The 19301-nt window shown below is 36.2% G+C and overlaps 1 protein-coding gene across 1 annotated transcript; it reads left to right on the top strand.

The window, feature by feature from the left end:
- Positions 1-50: 50 nt before the first annotated feature.
- Positions 51-2214, top strand: LOC130435637 (gastrula zinc finger protein XlCGF8.2DB-like). Its single transcript, XM_056766400.1, has 2 exons — positions 51-370; positions 642-2214. Exons 1-2 carry the CDS (start codon positions 289-291, stop codon positions 1715-1717), a joined length of 1158 nt encoding a protein of 385 aa, XP_056622378.1. The 5' UTR covers positions 51-288; the 3' UTR covers positions 1718-2214.
- Positions 2215-19301: the final 17087 nt, after the last annotated feature.

The raw sequence follows: 19301 nt of genomic DNA, 5'->3' as shown, positions 1-19301 counted from the left end.
ACCAGTCCATCGTGTTAAGCCACGCCCCGAAACTCGACGCGCGGCGACTTTTTGTGACGTCACGAGAAAATGGCGACGGCGTCACGTTTGTTGTGATTGCAAACGTTTACTTTTCAACGAAAAACTTTACACTAACTTTGCCAGTATTGTTTGCGTAATCTTTAAAGATTAAACACAACGTTTTGTGATAGCAAACTGGAGGTATAAAGAACATACAACAAAGAACTATGAATGTAACTAACGTTTCACATCCAACAACTTAAACGATTCTGTTACACTATTAAAAACATGTTGATTAAAGAGGAGAATGAAGACCATGGTTATCCAGAACCATGCGGAATGAAAACGGAAGATACTGAAGAACAAATAGGTTGGTGTCCATTCCTTATTTATCAGTGTTTTTCGCTATATAAACACATACACATAGACAATACCTACAGACACTACAAACATATAAATATACATTTTTTACACATTTACATTTAGCAGACGCTTTTATCCAAAGTGACTTGTATGTGTATGTGAAAACAATATGTGCAACAAAAGGACAACAATGCATATAAGCTTGTTGGTACATAAAAGATTGTTTAAAAAAATTACATTATGTTGCTTTTCTGACAATAACATGTTTTGAATTTTAGATACGGTAGAAGTAAAAGAGGAAGAACTGCATGAAGAAGAGCAACATCAGCATCAGAAATCTCAAGAAATTAACACTGAAAAAACATCTTTTAGCTCCTCTGACAATGAACTATTGATAAAATTATTAGGGGCCAATAATTTTTTAACCTGCACTGAGTGTGGAAAATGTTTTATACATAAAGCAAAACTTCAAGTGCACATGAGACTTCACACTGGAGAGAAGCCTTATATATGCAAAGATTGTGGTAAACGTTTCCATTGTAAAACATACTTAAGCCAGCACATGAAAAATCATGCTGCAGTGAAACCTTTCACCTGCCCTCAGTGTGGAAAAGGTTTCACAGAGAGAAGATACGTTGAAAATCACATGACCATTCACACCGGGGAGAAGCCTTTCTCATGCACCCAGTGTGAGAAGAGTTTCACACGGAAAGCAACCCTGAAGATGCACATGAGAGTTCACACTGGAGAGAAGCCTTTCAAATGCCATCAGTGTAACGAGAGTTTCGCACAGAGATGTTCTTTAAATGTGCACATGATGATTCACACTGGAAAGAAGCCCTTCACGTGCCATATGTGTGGCAAGAGCTTTATTCGTAAAGAAAGACTTAAATCACACATGAGAATTCATACGGGAGAGAAACCTTTTACATGCAATCAGTGTGGAAAGACCTTCTCGTATGCAAAACAATGCAAAAGTCATGACTGCTCTTCCTCTGGTATGAAGTCACTAACATGTGATCCGTGTAGCAGAAGTTTTACTTCCACATCAGCCCTAAGAAAGCACCTGAGAAGTCATGTGGAAAACAAAACTTACTTGTGTTCTCCCAAGGAAAAGAGTAACAAGGACCAGAAAGAACGTATAGTTGTAAAAACTCATGTCTGCTCATACTGTGGAAAAGGTTTCACTCAGTTGGGATACCTAAAAACACACGAGAGAACCCATACTGGAGAGCAGCCATATCAATGCAACTCGTGTGGGAAACGTTTTAACCAATCACATTGTCTGAAGACGCATAGACTGAATCATTGCTCAAGGACTCAGTTAGAAAACAAAAAGCAATTAGCAACGTAATAAGTACATACCTGAAGTGTTTCGAAAAGGTTATGAAATTCCATATTATAACCATACAATTCCATGGTCAATAATTTGTGCATTGCCCTAAATTACTACATTATCATTTTGGAAGTAAGCCTTGTTGATACCTTGAATTATTATGTGGTAACACTTAAGTATTTGGGTAATTCTCTCTATTAATTAGTTGTTATTAGCATGCCTATTATTGTCATATTGGCTGTTTATTAGTACTTTTTAAAGCACATATTCTGCATGACCATTTTCTACATCCCTGATCCTACCTAATACCTAAACCTAATAACTACCTTACTAACTATTAATAAGCCACAAATTAAGCTTTAATTGGGGAAAAAGTTAATTGCCCCCTATACTGAAGTGTGACCTAGTATTTGAATTATTCAAATTTGAAATGTTGTAAATGAAAAACATGTCATTTGTTCTTGCTTTATGTTTATATTTGTTATTACACTCATTATATTTTGTTGCTAAATTGCTTTTTAATGTGGAGTTCTTTCTTTCTGTATCTTTAATGTTATTTAAAATGTTTTTTAACATATTTTTGATTGGAAGTGTAAAATACAAATCATGTTAATTGGGATATTTAGAATTCGGTTTTCATGGCAAGACCATTTTACATACAAATTGAATGAAAAATTACAGAAAATAAATACACTTATAGAAACCATAGATAAGGTTTAAAGTTATTTTACAATGAGTAATTTTTTAAAATTTGTTGAGCATTATAGTCTGAAAGATCACATTACTTTACACACTGGAGACGTGCATTTCTCATGAAGATTTACCCCCACAAACAAGCTTTGAATGTATAGATGAGAGCTCACAGTGTAGAGAAGCCTGATACAGGTCCACAGTGTGGGAAGAGTTTCATTAGTAAACACTCATTGCACACGAAAATTCACAGTGGATAGAAGCCCCCAGCATAAAAAGAGTTTCAACGATAAAGCAAACTGTAATGCACATTTGAGCGTTCAAATTACAGAGATAATGGACAAAGACACTACAGGTGCGTGCATACTTTTAACAAATTTTCTAAACTCTTAACACAGTTATCACAACATCTTGGTGTGTAGGCAATACAATTAACACATCTCTTTTTGCCTTGACACAAAATGCATACATTTAACAGACAATTAAAATGCTTTAACACACAATCTCAACCAAGACCAAAACAGTTTTTAAACTGCCACATTTACAAATGCTTTCACACTGTTTGTCAGAACAGATAACATCATATTCTACAACTGACCTATAGGCTAACGTCCAAGTTAACAACTGAACACAAATATATCACCTGTATTTTATTCCATTGCTAATATTTATGCAAATATATAAATCACAGCCGTAGTCTATACCAATGCTTTCATATATATGTAAAGTGAAGGACAGAATATCACCGTAAGATGAACCTGGGATCCCCTTCCTAATGTAAAATACATATCCGTCTCATATCCATCTATCATTTTTTTGTGTAAAGAAACATTTGACATTTTCTGTACATTTTATTAAATAAATAGTGAATGGGAAATTACAGTATAACGACAACATATTGTTTCGATACATACAAATCATGTTGGAGGTATAAAACCCTGAAGAGACATTTCAATATGTATTTGTACTGTAATATGTAACTTTAACTTTGAGTGCGGGAAAAAAGGAAATATCTTTTGCATGTAGCAAAAAAAGCAGATAATACATTTATGTTCTGGAGGCCCCTGGGGGTCCACAGACCCCAGTTTGAAAATCCCTGTCATAAACCACAGGCTATCATACAGAGAGGCTGGTGAATGAATACAGACAAATCTCAGCTGGGACACACTAGCACTTCTTATCCAGATTTTTCAAGAAACCAAGAGGTAGGATATTGTATAAGGGCAGACACATATTAAATAATGCAGTTTCTGTTATTCCATCTGATGTTCATGTTATTTTTGACATTGCAATATTATTGACTGATGGTTCCTCTCAGTAGAGAACATGTTTTAGTGTTTTGGTAGACACAGTGTATTGTGTTAGTGTTTTTTTGTATTTTAAAAACAAGTGTTGGAGTTTAGTTTACAATGTGTGATTTTGAGCATGAAATGAACAGTTTTGCCAATTATGTGTTTTAGGTGTTTTAGGTTTGTTGCTGTGTTACGATTTTAGGAAAATTATTAGGTGAGTTTAAAAAATGGTCATAGCACTGAACTGTAAACAAAACACTAAATAAATGGATACAGGAATTACTTTATTTTCTGTCTGCTTCACAGCAGGAAAGTTGTCACATATTAAGTCAGCTGCAGTCATACTGTAAGATTACAAGACAATATTGTATTTGTTAAATGGCATGATTTTTTTATGAATGCTTTACTTTTATGATTTGAAATTGCAACAGTGTTAAAGACAGTGAGAATAAACTAATATATAGAAATCAGACCGTGTTCTGTCTGCAGCATTATACTGTATCAGAGCATAACCTTTAATGCAATGTATATATACAGTATAAATATTTATATATATATTTTTTTAGAATAAATATTAAACCTTGAAGACTGCAGACTTGTTTTGATTCTTTTATTTATAATCTTCATCACATGTCAGCTAAGTGTAACCCTCAACAATATTATCTGACAGACTAACAAATCTATATCAATCAGGAAAAATCTTTGATCTTTTTTAAAATGTGTACAGTTTATGATAAAATGTACTCTGATCTGTATGTTGTTGTGTTGCAACATATTCTCAGTTGGGCAGTAATTTAAAAAGAAATGTTAACAAACCCTGAAATGAGACAATAGGTGGTATGTTACACACAAACCTGAGTGTGAGCTGGTGAGGTAGCGGAGAAGTATATATCTGAAGCCAAATTACACAAAAACAGATTATATGGAGAGATTTAGAGTGAAAATCGTTTTTGCCATTGATCGGGAACAGAAAAGCTTGATAATAGAAACATTTTAGCATTGGGATAATTTTTTGATTGGCAAATAAGGTGTCTGGTTATCATCAGCATAAAAATGGAAAAAACACCATTGTCTTCTAAGAAGGGGACCCAACAGTAGCATGTACAGAGAAAGATAAGGGTCTGCACTAGAATCAAGCCCTGTGAAAGACCACAAGTAAAGCACTATTCGCACAGGATTAGTATTACCTGGGGACCTCTAGTCATTTGTTATAATTGCAGAGGTTGTCTGTGATCTTAATCCTGTGCGAATCGGCCATGTCTGTAATTTGTAAAGTAAAAATTCCCCCTCAAATTACCTATACCATATTTTGACGAGCACCAAGGTCCTTTGATAATATAAATCCCATGAGATTCAACATCTCTGTTATTGGCTGGCTCGTACTGTATATCCTTTTTCAAGGTTTCATCCACCGTTTGCGAATAAGGGAGGCTGTTTTGATGTTGTGTAGTGTAAGATAAGGCCTTAAGATGGGTAACAAAGCACTAGTGATTAAGTAAGTAATTAGGTGCCTAGCCCAAACTAAAACTTTCTGTAAGGACAATTTAAATCAATTAAGGGCCATCTCTTTAACATCCTCATAACTCTATTCATGTGGTTATGATAAATCACAATCTTATGTGTGTGTGTGTGTGTGTGTGTGTCCGTTTCAAGACTACATGCAAAAAAAACCTAAATCTAAAAATAAAACCTAGAACAAAGCTTTTTGCATTCGTAAAAATAAATCTTACGTTTTGTGAATTATAATTTCTGAGCATGTTTTTAGATTATTTTAGTCCAAATATAACACACACTCACTAACACAGCTAAAGAAGGCAACAAAAGCTCAACATGCACACATTCAAGAAAACTATTAAATCCCCAAATAGACATTGCGACCGGGTTTGGTTTAATGTTCTGTGACTAACTGCTTTTTGTGTGTAATCAACACTGATTTGACATACATGCAGACAAGTGAGAGCACAAGTGACTTTCAACTGCCGTTAATGACATGCCTTCCACCTGTGATTAATTCTTCATATTTTGCATCTCTCCATCAGAGTTGCTGGTTCTTTGAGGGATGCAAGTGTGGACAATCTGTGGGCCATTACAGGCACTTATGATTGTGGGCGACATGTTGACGGGATTTGTTTCAGTAATGTCCCACTTCACCACAAAGTGGCATTTCGATCTGCCTGTTAAGGTCGAGCGCTTTGTTCTGCGTGCACATCTGATGAAGTGAAAGAGACGGTTGTTGCGAATGAGCAAGGGTTATGTATGCACTACATACAGTATGCTTAGCGTTTATTCACAACTAAGCTCACAGGGATTGACATGTATATAAGCCGTTTGCCATCTGTCACTGTTTGTACAATTATTTTACCACCTTACTAAAGAAACAGCGTAAAGCAGCCTCAGCTTAAGATGGAAGAAGCTGGTTTAAGCTGGTCCTCCCAGCCTGGCAAAGCTTGTCAAACTTGACACCCAGACCAACTAGATAAAACCAACTTGACAAGCTGGAAATGTGGCCAAAATCACTTTTAAACCGGCCTTGATCATCTAAAACCAGGCTGGGAGGGCCTGCCTAAACCAGCTTCTTAAGAAACCAGCTTCTTAAACTGGCAAGATTGAACAACATGGCCAAGATAGCACAATCCATCTGGCTTAGGTCTATTTGACGTTTGCATTTACATCTGCATCTGCAATACATAGTTTGCTCATCTACAAGTCGTCTCGGAGACGTCTGAATGTCTGTAATACGTCTGCTAAAGATCTGGATAACATCTGCTTTGTAAAAAATCTGCTAAACATCTTAGGAAGAGCAGCTTTACATCTATTCTCAATCATAAACATCTTACAGACATCTTCTAGATGTGAATATGATGTCTGACAGCAGACATCTCCGAGACGTATTGCAGATGAGCAAACTATGTATTGTAGATGTCTTTCAGATGTTAATGCAGACGTCAAATACACGTAAGCCAGATGTACGTGTGCTATCAGGCGGTGCATTAAACAGTATGCAAAGCATGGTGCTAGAATGAACAGTTAGCATGAACTTTATTATTTGAACTATTATTATTAAATGAAGAAACATTTTATCAAACATTGGTGTTTTATATCATATTCTGTGAATAGCTCGGTGAAAGACGTTTTTTTTCTAAACAGCTTGGCACACAGCTCTTCCAGTCAGAATTTGGAGTTAGCCATTTATTTTTCTATTCATCTTCATTTTTCTTATACACAATCACATTTGCCACTTACACAATCACCTTTAGCGGCAGTAGCAGCACGGACAGCTCTTCTTCACGGCAGTCAATAGCACTCATTGAGTGGGCTGAAATATAGACGTGCCCCCGGTCAAATCATAATTGCTCTGCTGTTTATGGAAATCCTTCATAGCAAATCTATAATGCCGCCCTGACATGTTTTGTTTCCTTGTAGTTAATGTTCAATCATTCTTAACTCCAGGAGTCAAAAGGTTAAATCCTTAAGCTGTGAGAATTGACAGGGCGTGTGTATCTACCAAATGCTTGTGTTTAGTGTTCACTTATGTTATTATGTTATTTATTTCAGTATTACACACATTTTGTTATTGTTGGAGGCAGGACCGTGGGCTATTTGTCACACAGGGACATTGGCAGGCTATTTTAAAGCTAAAATCTTAAAACCATGATATTTTTGTAATGCGGCTAATGATTGCAGTAGATATTCATCAATTCATTTGACATTAAAACCCCTCTGTGTTCTATAAACCAGATCTAACTCTGGGCCCTTGTTTGCACCTTAATTTTCTTATTAAATACCCAAGTGTTTTGGCAGGGCTTTGTGAAAAAGAAATTGGCTCCAATTTGGTTCCCTTTTATCATGCAAATGACAAGAACTAATACATACATAATGACATACTGAATAATTGTACCGAGAATTGTACAATTTGAATATAACAACGGTTTGCTTGTTTAAATGTGATCATAAAAATTGTGTACAATTTCAATCCAAAAAGTGAGTGGAGGTTCTCGGCTCACTCAAAAAGAGGATAAATTTGAAATTGTTCAACGCATTTTTGGTCAGTGGACAGTTGTGAATCTTGAGTTTGCTCTGCTGGAGTTGAAGCCAAGTCATGCTCGAGTGTAAGGAGAAGGTCGTGACTCCATTATCACAGTGTCTGCCTGTGGAAAGCCTGCTAGTCTGAAGAGTTGTCAAGTCAGTGAGTGTATGTGTGAGTGTGGCTTTACACAGCGGCTCAGCTTGATGGACACACATTATCAAATGTCATCCAGTCACTTCACAGTATGAAATCAGAACAGAGAAAGAAATATAGAGGTCGCCGTGGTAGCTTACTAGTCAAAATGACTCCGTTCTTGTTTTGTTAGTCATTTAAGCATAGTAAAACCTCACATACAGTGCAGTCAAAAGTATGGAAATGCTTATTCTCATATTTTGTCAATTTTTTTAATAAAAGGAAATGCATAGTAGCACAGTTGTAGCTGCAAATTATGTTGCAAATTAAAGAATCTAAATAAATCAAAACGATTCTACGGCTCACTCCACCCCTCCCTTTCATAGATCTAAGGCAGCTCACACTGGTCAAAGAAGTTGTCACATTTTCTCTTCTTTGCCGAAGTAGATAATGTATTTACAGTTGCGCTCTGTGGAGCAGTTTGTCCGTTAAGGGCTCCTGTAGAAACAATATGGTGAGGTAAGAGGACCTGCAGTGTACAGTTGTGTTCAAAATTATTCAACCCCCACTGAAATTGATTGTTTTGGTCGGTTTGACATTGATTATGATCATTCAGTCATCCTGCTTACAAATAAATCAAAGAGGCACGTGTAGGTCAGACAAATATAACATAACATTTATAATGAAATAACCACAAATGTCTTTTCTGAGCTCACATCATTATCAGTTTTATTCAACCCCCAAGTGACATTCGATCTTAGTACTTAGTACAACATCCTTTTACAGTTATAACAGCTTTTAAACGTGAAGCATAGCTTGACACAAGTGTCTTGCAGCGATCTACGGGTATCTTCGCCCATTCATCATGGGCAAAAGCCTCCAGTTCAGTCACATTCTTAGGCTTGCGCACTGCAACTGCTTTCTTTAAGTCCCACCAGAGGTTCTCAATCGGATTTAAGTCTGGTGACTGCGATGGCCACTTCAAAATGTTCCAGCCTTTAATCTGCAACCATGCTCTAGTGGACTTGGAGGTATGCTTGGGATCATTGTCCTGTTGAAAGGTCCAACGTCTTCCAAGCCTCAGGTTTGTGACGGACTGCATCACATTGTCATCCAATATCTCCTGGTACTGAAGAGAATTCATGGTACCTTGCACATGCTGAAGCTTCCCAGTACCTGCAGAAGCAAAACAGCACCAAAGCATGATTGACCCCCCGTCATGCTTCACAGTAGGCAAGGTGTTCTTTTCTTCATAGGCCTTGTTCTTCCTCCTCCAAACATAGCGTTGATCCATGGGCCCAAACAGTTCTAATTTTGTTTCATCAGTCCAAAGAACACTATCCCAAAACTTCTGTGGTTTGTCCACATGACTTTTAGCATACTGCAGTCGACTCTTCTTATTCTTTGGGGACAGCAAGGGGGTGCGCCTGGGAGTTCTGGCATGGAGGCCTTCATTACGCAGAGTGCGCCGTATTGTCTGAGCAGAAACTTCAGTACCCACATCTGACAAATCTTTTATCAGTTCCTCAGCAGTCACACAGGGACTTTTCTCCACTCTACGCTTCAGGTAGCACACAGCAGTCGAAGTCAGCATCTTCTTTCTGCCACGACCAGGTAGCGTTTCAACAGTGCCCTTTGCCTTGAATTTGCGAATGATGCTTCCTATGGTGTCTCTTGGTATGTTTAACATCTTTGCAATCTTCTTATAGCCATTGCCCTTCCTGTGAAGAGTAATCACCTGTTCTCTTGTCTTCCTGGACCATTCTCTTGACCTCACCATGTTTGTAACCACACCTGTAAATGTCTAGAAGGAGCTGAGTATCACAGTCATTTTAAAGCTGCCTAATTGGTGCTTATTAGGCTTTATTGCTGCTCCCTGATATCCACAGGTGTTTTCAATACCTGATTGAAAACACTTCATTGAACCTCTGTTCTTCAGAGTGGTAGTCTTTAAGGGGTTGAATAATTATGTCAATAAAGAATTCACAAAAGAAACATTTACTACTGTATTACAAAACTAATTGATGTCATTTTAGTTGCATATGGTTCTTTAAGAAGTCCTTGTAGGATTTCATTCTGAATACAATTACAAATGTACACTAAATTCCTTAAAACCATTTACAGCATTGGGGGTTGAATAATTTTGAACACAACTGTATGTGAATAGAAATGGCTTATTCTAAGGTAAGAAAAACGCTTCATTTTGTAAGGTCTTAATACACCTCTAAACACATATTTATGTATATTATACAACTTTTCTGTTAATATATCTCGCCCAAAAATTCTTCCCTGGCAAGTTTCTTAAGAAGTATTTGTCATGATTCTGCCTAATCATGTCATGTTTATTCTTGGTCTGTTGGCAGCGTCATGGCAAAGCCTTAGGTTTTATGTGGAGAGAGAGATTTTGTGCCTCTCGGCCTTCCATACTCCATCTCCGGTCCTCGTCTCTGTTACTCCCATCTCGTTCCTCGTTATGTTCCTTCAGTGTTTCATCCCCGACACCTGTCCCTTGTTAATTATCCTTTGTCTGTCTCCCTATACAATTGTTGCCTTGTTTCCGTAGTCCTGTGTACGTCGTGTGAGTTAAGTTTTATCCTGTCTCTACTGTTTTTGCCCCCTTGAAATAATATCCTCATGTCTATTGTCCTGTGCTCCTTCGTTTTGCCTTACCTTGTCTTTCCAGTCGTGTTCCTGATTCCTTGCCTAATGATATTTACCTTGCTACATTTTGATTGTACCTTTTAGCTGCCTTGTTTCCCTAGTCCTGTGTATGTCGTGTTTATATACGACAGTTATATCCTGTCTATATTGTTTTTTGGAAGTCTTTGTTTTTACATTTTGCATTTGATATTGGTTTTCCCTATCTTGGGTTTTTGTTTGGTTATTATTAAAAAGTATTTTGTTACCTCATACTGCTGCTACATTTTATATTTTCTTATATAAGAAATTGACATGTTGGCACAATTTTATTTTTGTCTGGAAAAGTAGTTGAGAACGGTCTCGGTCTCGTTTCTTAAAGGGACAGGTCACAGAAAAATGTAAATTCTGTCATCTACCCTCAGATTTTTTTTTTGTTCAGCATACATTTTTTGATGTAAGCTGAACAAAAAGGAAGATATTTGGAAAACTGTCAGTAAACAAACAGATCTCATCGCCCATTGACTTCCAAAGTATTTCTATTCCATATGACAGTAAATGGGGTATGTGATCTGTTTGGTTACAAAATTCAAGATATGATTAGGAAAAGTACTTGTTTAAGATCTTGTTTTTCATTTTATAACATCTCTTGGTCTCGTGACATAAAAATGCTCAGAAAATGTATTTGTTACGGTTATATTGAACCATCTGGTTATATTATACTGAACCCTTGTTGATAGAGTCTAAACATCAAAAAATATGTCTATGAAAAAAAAAGGGGGGAAGTAAACATACTTTATGGATGTGACAAAAAAAGTATGCGGTTTTTGGGAGATGGTAAACTTTGTAGGATTTCTGTGAAATAAAATGCACTATCCTAAAGCAATAATGCCCAATGACTGGAGAAGAGATGCCTCTTTAAACAACAAAATAGTTACTTCATATAGATTTTCATGTGTCCATTTATGAGGAGCATGTAGCTTTATGGATGTGACAATCCTGAAAATGGCACTTACCTGACTATGAAAAATCATGCACCAAAAATAAAACAAACGCTTTACAAATTTGAAGAGACATGGTTATTTGAACCACCAAATGTTAAAATCTGTGCTGTTACCATGGAAAAAACGCTGATAAAAATTGCGCCTATTCAAAAGAAATGTCAAACATTTAAGCATACACCTTAATTTTAGTCACGTGTTTTCAAACTTTCGATAGGTACTGTATGTTCATTTCCATATACAATCACTATGGATAAAGTTAATCATTGATGATATTTGTTCATTGTTTGCTGCGAATAAATATTGATCTGATCTGAGAACAACACTGGTTTGTCAATTCTTCAGTAAGCTTGTGCTTATTGCAAAGGCTATAAATATCTGCCTTTCACCAGCTAAACAAAAATATTTTTTTATGTTGTCGATGGGCCATTGACCCAGTTATAGTTGCAAACAAAACTATTGTAAATCTTTAGAGCATCTCATGTCTCAGTGGCTCATGTAAGTGAAATCTAATCTATCATTCTGTAATCAAAACTGATTCTCTAACAGGTTTATATAGTGAATAACATTCCTTACTCTCAAATAATCTACTCATTATTGTTTAATCCCTTGATGGTCCAGAATATACGATCACATAACCCGGGTTTTATAATCCCTTCACTGGTTACCCATTAAGTGTCGTATTTACTTTAAAGTTCTTTTAATTACTAATAGGCCCTTCCTACATAAAAGAGCTTCTTAATAAAGGCCATCACGCTCTCTAACTCAAAACTATGGACTTTTGATAGCGCCTAGAATAACTAAATCCACCAAAGGGTGTCGAGCTTTCTCATACATTGCACCTAAACTGTGGAATAGCCATCCCGATACTTTTCGAGGGTCACACACACTCTCCCAATTTAAACCTAGATTAAAGACACATATTTTTAGCCAAGCATTCTCTTAATGTATAATATGCTAAATTAATTACTTAATTAATGAACAGCAATTTAGCTAATTATTCTCTTTTTGCCCTCCTCCCCCGCCTTGGGATGCCCATCATCCAGAGGCAGGGGGGCCAGATGAACGTCATATGCCCATCCATAACTAAAGATAATGCCAGCTCCAGCTGAACATCCTGTGCCATCCTCCTGCATGAGCCTGCGGACTGACTGATCTGAAGTTTTGTATGTGATGTGGAATGTTTTTCAATGTGGTGAAACCAAAGACAAATTTCCACTTGTGGATAATAAAGTGACTTGATTTGTCTTGACTTACTTCACATGACAGTAGTTTGAAATTATAGCTGCACTCAGTAACATCATGCCAGTATTATTTTTCCTGCTTATATTCTTCCTCTGCTGCCTGATATCAGTAAAAAATGAAATAAATGAAACTTCCTAAATCAAAACTAATAAACTCTATCTATTCTTCATAAACTTTTACTCAGTAACTTAGTGCAGCTGTGACACGTCAGAGGAGACCTGGCCCTCCCGGCTGAGACCCAAGTGTTTTTTTCTCCATTTATTTATCATTGGAGTTTGGGTTCCTAACCACAGGGCATTGTTGGCTGGCTTGCTCACCAGGAGACTGCATTTATTCGATATTACTCGATAATATTTACTTCATTGACCTTGATTGTTCTATAAACATCATGCACTGTGCTGTGTTTTATATTTTCTTTATTTTTCTGTTTCTCTCCTGTAAAGCTGCTTTGGAACAATCCACATTGTGAACAGAGCTATATGAATAAAATTGAATTTATGCTGCAAGCAATACCATTTAAATTCTGAAGAGATGTGGGGAGAGCTGTATGAGGGCTCTCATCATTCAGTACGGTTCTGCATTCTGCAGATTTTATTAAGTTAAGAAGTTAAAGTGGAAAGATTCTTTATACTTCTGAAATTATGAATCACTACTACATACCCACAAGATGTGCGTGTGTGTGTGTGTGTGTGTGTGTGTGTGTGTGTGTGTGTGTGTGTGTGTGTGTGTGTGTGTGTGTGCGTGTGCGTGTGCGTGTGTGTACTGTGTGTGTGCGTGCAATCATCTTAAGAGTCAAATGATTCAGTTGCCAATTAGCACATTTCCTTAGCGAACAGATGGGCGCTATCAAAAAGTAATTAAATTCAGATTTTATGAAGGTATGGTATATCGAAAGTGTAATATAAGGGTTCTCATTAGAGAAGCTTTTTTTCATCTTGATTTGTTCATTCATTTGGTAAATGTTATAATATCAATTTCCGAAAGCCAGTTATTTGAGTGGTAAAGGCCATCAATCATAGTGTGGTATCACACGGCTCAGACTCTCAGATCTATTTCATACAATGGTTTCTACAAAGCGAAGCAAACGACTTTCCATTCCTGACTGATAATGGTGTTTGTAAGGCTGTACATCACAATATTGACCATCAAACAAGTAACATAGATGGGCTGATTCCAATGAACTAAAACCTCTTGCACAGGTGAGCCATTATTCTTGAGTTAAATATCTTGTAGCATCAACCAAAGATGTCAGTGGCATATACAGATAATACAAACAAAGTGTTGCATCAAAATGTATCAATAAGTGACAGCCTGTCAGAATAAAAAAACAGTCATGCACATCACTGCTTTGAATAATTTGGAAAATGTGCTTATGCTCATAATTCTTTCATTTTATTCAAAACATCACATATTTCACAGATCAAACATCATTTTATACATTTAATCTAAAATATTACACTTTGTCAATGTAATATTTTTATTTCGTATTATTTTAAAGTGTAAACTAATGATATTCAATCTAATTTTGTTTAACGTCATTATAAAAGCTGTAAATTGTTTACCAACTTGTTTACGTCTACCGGAGAATGTGTAAACGTGTTTCCATCTCTCTAATGACACATTCCCTCAAGAGACCATTTCAGTAAATATGGTCTGAATGGAGGTGTGAGGAAACCTGCAGTAAGGTTTCTCTGAGGTTGTGCTGGAATAAAGAACCTTCACTTGTTATTTGGCAGCGGGTCCATGAAGAGAGAAGACACATCTCTCCTGTCATCCTGCACTCCAGACTGCCCCTGACAAAAAAGAAAGGTAGTGCTTACTTCTTTACCATTTCAAAAACACCTCAACTTTACCCCGCCTTCTATCTTTGAGAATGTAATAACATGTTTATTAGAAATATAAAAAAGGAAATTTCTTCCAATACTGACAACCTGTATTTTTTTGGTAAGCAAACAATACAATATAAATAAAATAAAAGGGATATTTTATTTTTTGAAATTTTAACGTGATATTTATATATCCATCCCATTTTGAGTATTGAAATTATGTTTTCATTCTTTAAAACATGTAATTATTTGGTTTGCACTCTGTTTAAACTGTGGGGAGATACTTTTCATTTCATTGTCATTTTGAATGCCATGTTCAGTTTTTTGTATAATCTGTAATTACAGGTTCAATGACTCTTAAAATCTCTTAAAACAATTAGTGTTTGATTATTCAAGATGATGAGTGCTTCCATAACCCACATCCCTAGGTTTTCCATAATTAACTCTTATTTCAAATTTCAGTATTGGATTCAAAACTTGCTGCAATTTAAGGTAATGGATTCTAGCACATACATTTATTCTTGATTGCACACTTGCACTATTATAATAACACTTAGTTATTATAATTTTCTCTCCATCTTTGGTGCTCGAGAAAGCAACCAATATTTGGTCTAATCGTCTGCAGAAATGTGCTGTGTTTATCTTCCATCTTTTACAACCTTTTGGACAGTACTCACTTATGTATTCATTCACTTGTTTATTCACTCACTCACTCACTCACTATTAAGTTCATTTACCTGCTCATTCACTCATGAAACAGCTCATAAACTCTCTCATTCAAATGGCCATTCACTCATTCACTTATTAAATCAATCACTCACACATTCCCACTTACTAACTCACTCACTTACTCATCCACTTAGCTATTTACTAACTCACTCATTCGTTCATTCACACGGTTACTTAATCCCTCAGCCATTTACTCATTAATTTTTCTAATTGACTTAATCCTTCACATACTTATTCATTCATTTGCTCATTTACTGACAATATTACTCAATTGTAACTTGCTCACTTGCTAGTTCACTTACTTACTCGCTGGTTCTCTAACACACTCATTTGCTCATTCAGCCGCTCACTCATTTTTTTCAAGCAAGTAAAGTTTCGTTATAGCACTTTTTACATTGCATTGTTTCCTTTATTTCCCATGCAGCTTTACATGAAAAAAATAAAACACAAAGAGGAAAATTTGTTGTAATGTTTCTTGGAATTTGCCGAAGATAATCTAATAACTAATGTAAGCAGTCCTATTTGGTTGTGCTAACTCACTCATTCACCTGGACACTCACTCATTCAGCCGCTCACTCATTTTTTCACACACTCCCAAACCACACGCAGCAGGAGGCTTTGCAGGGATTTGAAGTGGAATGAGGTTGTGTTTTTCTTTAATAATCCCAAAACAGAGCCTTCTTAATATTCATGTCAAATCACTGAGATATATTCACGCACATTTGCACCCAACATGAATGTTTATTTTGCGTCTATGAAATGTAGCGCTCCTGAGAGTCAACAGGAAGTGAAAAATTTGTCTAACTGATGGAACAACATTCTTCAGTTAGCATTTCAGTTTTGGTCATTAGACTTATATGAAAAAGCCAAGCGTTTGTTAGTGGTTTTCATTGAAGCCTAATATTCCCTCACACACACACTCTTGTGATCACTTTATATTTAGTTTCATGTACAGGGACATGATGTTTTTGTTGGCAAAGCCAGAGGACATCTTTTGGTTGTTAAAAGCCTTTTTAATGTTAAATCTCGTCATTGCGACTTCACATTCAGAATTTATTTCACATAATTGTGGGTTTTGTATTTTACTATTTCACCTAAACCTTCAATTGAGGACCCTGCCAGTCAAGGCCCCCATGTGATTCAGAACGTTACTGTCATGGATCAATACAAAAATAACCTTTTCTTCCCTTCTTTTTTCCTCCTGATGCAGAGCAGAAGGATCAGAAGCATGAATAAGAAAACACTTTGTTGAATTGAAGTTTGCCGAGTCATGAGGAATTTGTTGCTGATGTTTCTGTTCTTTGATTGAAAGTTAAATAAATGAAACCTCCGGCCTGTCACTTTTCTATAACTTTAACTCACTAGACAAACATGATCTTATCGTGTTTTTAACTTGTTTTTCAAAATATGAAACTCATGCAATAATAAGTCCGTTCCATATGCTGCCGTATTTCTGGAAAGGCAGAGAGAAATCTCTCTGTGGGGTATGAAATGTAATACTGCATTCTGCATTTTGCTGTTGTTTAGCCCAAACAGCATTTTAATATATTTTTTATTAAATGATTCATAAAATAAATGTCTAGTGATCATAAATCTAAATCTAGAGCACTGAATAAATTTAAAGACCATTTCAAAATTATTTTTAGCTTTCAGAATTTACTTTTTATGGGTATTCATTCAGGTAAAATTATCTTTTTTTTTCATTCTTTAAACTACTAAAAATATTTCTCCCAATTTTAAATAAAAAGATTGTTTCTATCTGCATTCATTTGCAGACTGGGGAAAATAACAGAAAATATTCTTTGTATTTTATAGACCTCAAATACAGCAAAGTTCACATTCACTTTTAAGCACTACAACACTAATGTTGTTTTAAAAAGAGCTCAAAACTTATTTTAGATCACAATTTTCATGCGTCTTGTCATGCTGTCAGTCTTTCACATTGCTGTTGGATGACTTTATGACACTCCTGAGGTTTGATTATTTTGAAATTCAACAGACACTGTACTGGAATGACCACGATACATCCAAAAAGATAATTAAATTAACAGATTTTTTCAAAGCAATGTGTGATTTTTTTCCAACCCCTGAATCTTCAAAACATTGTATTGTAACTGAACTTGAACTGTGTCCACTTAACAGTATTTTCTAAAACGATCTTATCTTAAACAAAAACTCAAGCTATTCAAGATATATGCTCCAAGTTTTGGAGATCGTCACACTGTATTAGTCTTGTGCAAAGTATGCATTACTTTATACCTGCCAAAAGGTGCATAGCAGCTGGAAAGGAGGTGCTTGCTTGAAACCTTTATCAGAAAATGACAAATGACACACCTTCTCATGTACTTTACAAAGACTTTGCAAGAGATCATAACAGAACAGCGAACATAAATAAAGTGTTTCATTCAGACCAGGGCCCATGTCACAGTCTACAGGAGGAGTCGCTTGTTTAACGTTCTTCAACATCTGCTGTCTCTCTAGATCCACACAAACACTTCATGTGCATTTCCATGTACGCCGACCTGAGCAATGTGCTTTGTTCTTAAAAGTAATTTGGTTAATGTGTCGCTGCACAGCCTGTGGATCTATATGACATTACCCTTAAATGCAACCCGTCGGCTTTGCTGCCCCCCGTATCACATAAGTAATATAATTTCCCATACATGATCTCATAATTCAAGCGTGAAATATCGCCATTTCGCATGAATAATGCAAGAGCATTAAAAGACGTAATGTGTCCCTGGCTGTGTCCACTATGTTTTTGAAGCACACGTGTCTCGGGGGGACAACCGTGATAGCGTACAGTGAGTAAGCCGCTGTATTATTTTCCTGCATCTGAACTTGATTTAGTGAGTGTGTTTCAGCCATAAATGGCGGGTATTGATTGCTGTAATCTTGAGTTATAGCAGAAAGGTCATTACAGATCATTTCACTGAGGTTTCACACTACCAATTATACCTCAGTCTTCTGTGAATGATTTTAATACTCTCTTACGAGAGGCCTAACGCCGGCTACGGCTGAATGATTTATTATATATTAGGAGGTTGAGAGGGAAAATTGTTATGTGAATTATTTATCCCAAGCCCCTAGAAGAAGTTTTCTGTCTTTTGGAAATTTCTTAAGGGATGGGAAAAAGACAGCAGGCACAAAACTAAGATAACTGACATCGCAAGCCATTAAACTTTGATGATAGTAACCAAGAAACATTAACTGTAGACTCCACAGTTCTACTCAGGCATAGTTTTAAGGGGCTAAAATCTGGCATCTTAAAAATAAGGACTGTTGATATTGTAGATTAAACTAGAGTAACATCTCACAATGAGGCCTTATTCATTTGCATTAGTTAAAGCAGTGGTTCCCAAAATTTTCGTTCCCAAACTTTTCGTTTGTAAGATCCCCTTTGTGTAGCGTGCATCGCTTTGTGGCCACCCCGAATAAATACATAAAATCTTAAACTTAATTCAACTAAAGACACTTTCAGCTATACAGTGCTGGAACATCAATTATTTTTGTTGCTGGTCGTATTTTTCTCAAGTTTGATCACATAGTATTTATGATACATTTATGTACCCCCCTTCCATTTTGGGGCACCCTGTTTGAGAACCAATAGTTCACCTACAAGTGAAAATTCTGTCATTTATTCACCCTCAAATTTTTTCAAACCTCTATGATTTTTCTTCTGCACAAAACAAAAAACGACATATCTAAGAAGGTTGGTAACCAAAATATATTGGACTCATTGATTTCCATTGTATGGACACAAAACCACTGAGACATTTCTCAAAATGTCTTAAATGACATGAGGGTGATAAAATGATGATTGTATTTTAACAATTGGGTTTACCAGTCACATTTTACCAGGCAAATTGCCCTTCTCGCATGTAAAAGATGTCTTCGTTGAGAGATGTTTTATTTCCAGCTTTCTTCTCTCTGGTCAGTATCTCCAGCAGGGATTTCTTTAAAGGGCATGTGTTATCACCAGCTGTGATTCTGCTAGTTGATTAAAGCAGTTTCACTTCATTT

The sequence above is a fragment of the Triplophysa dalaica genome, chromosome 14 (assembly GCF_015846415.1).
Source record: "Triplophysa dalaica isolate WHDGS20190420 chromosome 14, ASM1584641v1, whole genome shotgun sequence".
Classification (NCBI taxonomy): Eukaryota; Metazoa; Chordata; class Actinopteri; order Cypriniformes; family Nemacheilidae; genus Triplophysa; species Triplophysa dalaica.
This window is presented reverse-complemented; position numbering and strand designations above follow the sequence as displayed.

Bases quoted from the DNA above. Each gene is read 5' to 3' on its own strand.
- LOC130435637 (XM_056766400.1), top strand. From the start codon at position 289: ATGTTGATTAAAGAGGAGAATGAAGACCATGGTTATCCAGAACCATGC. The intron at 371-641 runs GTTGGTGTCCAT...TTTGAATTTTAG, and splicing joins AGATACTGAAGAACAAATAG to ATACGGTAGAAGTAAAAGAG.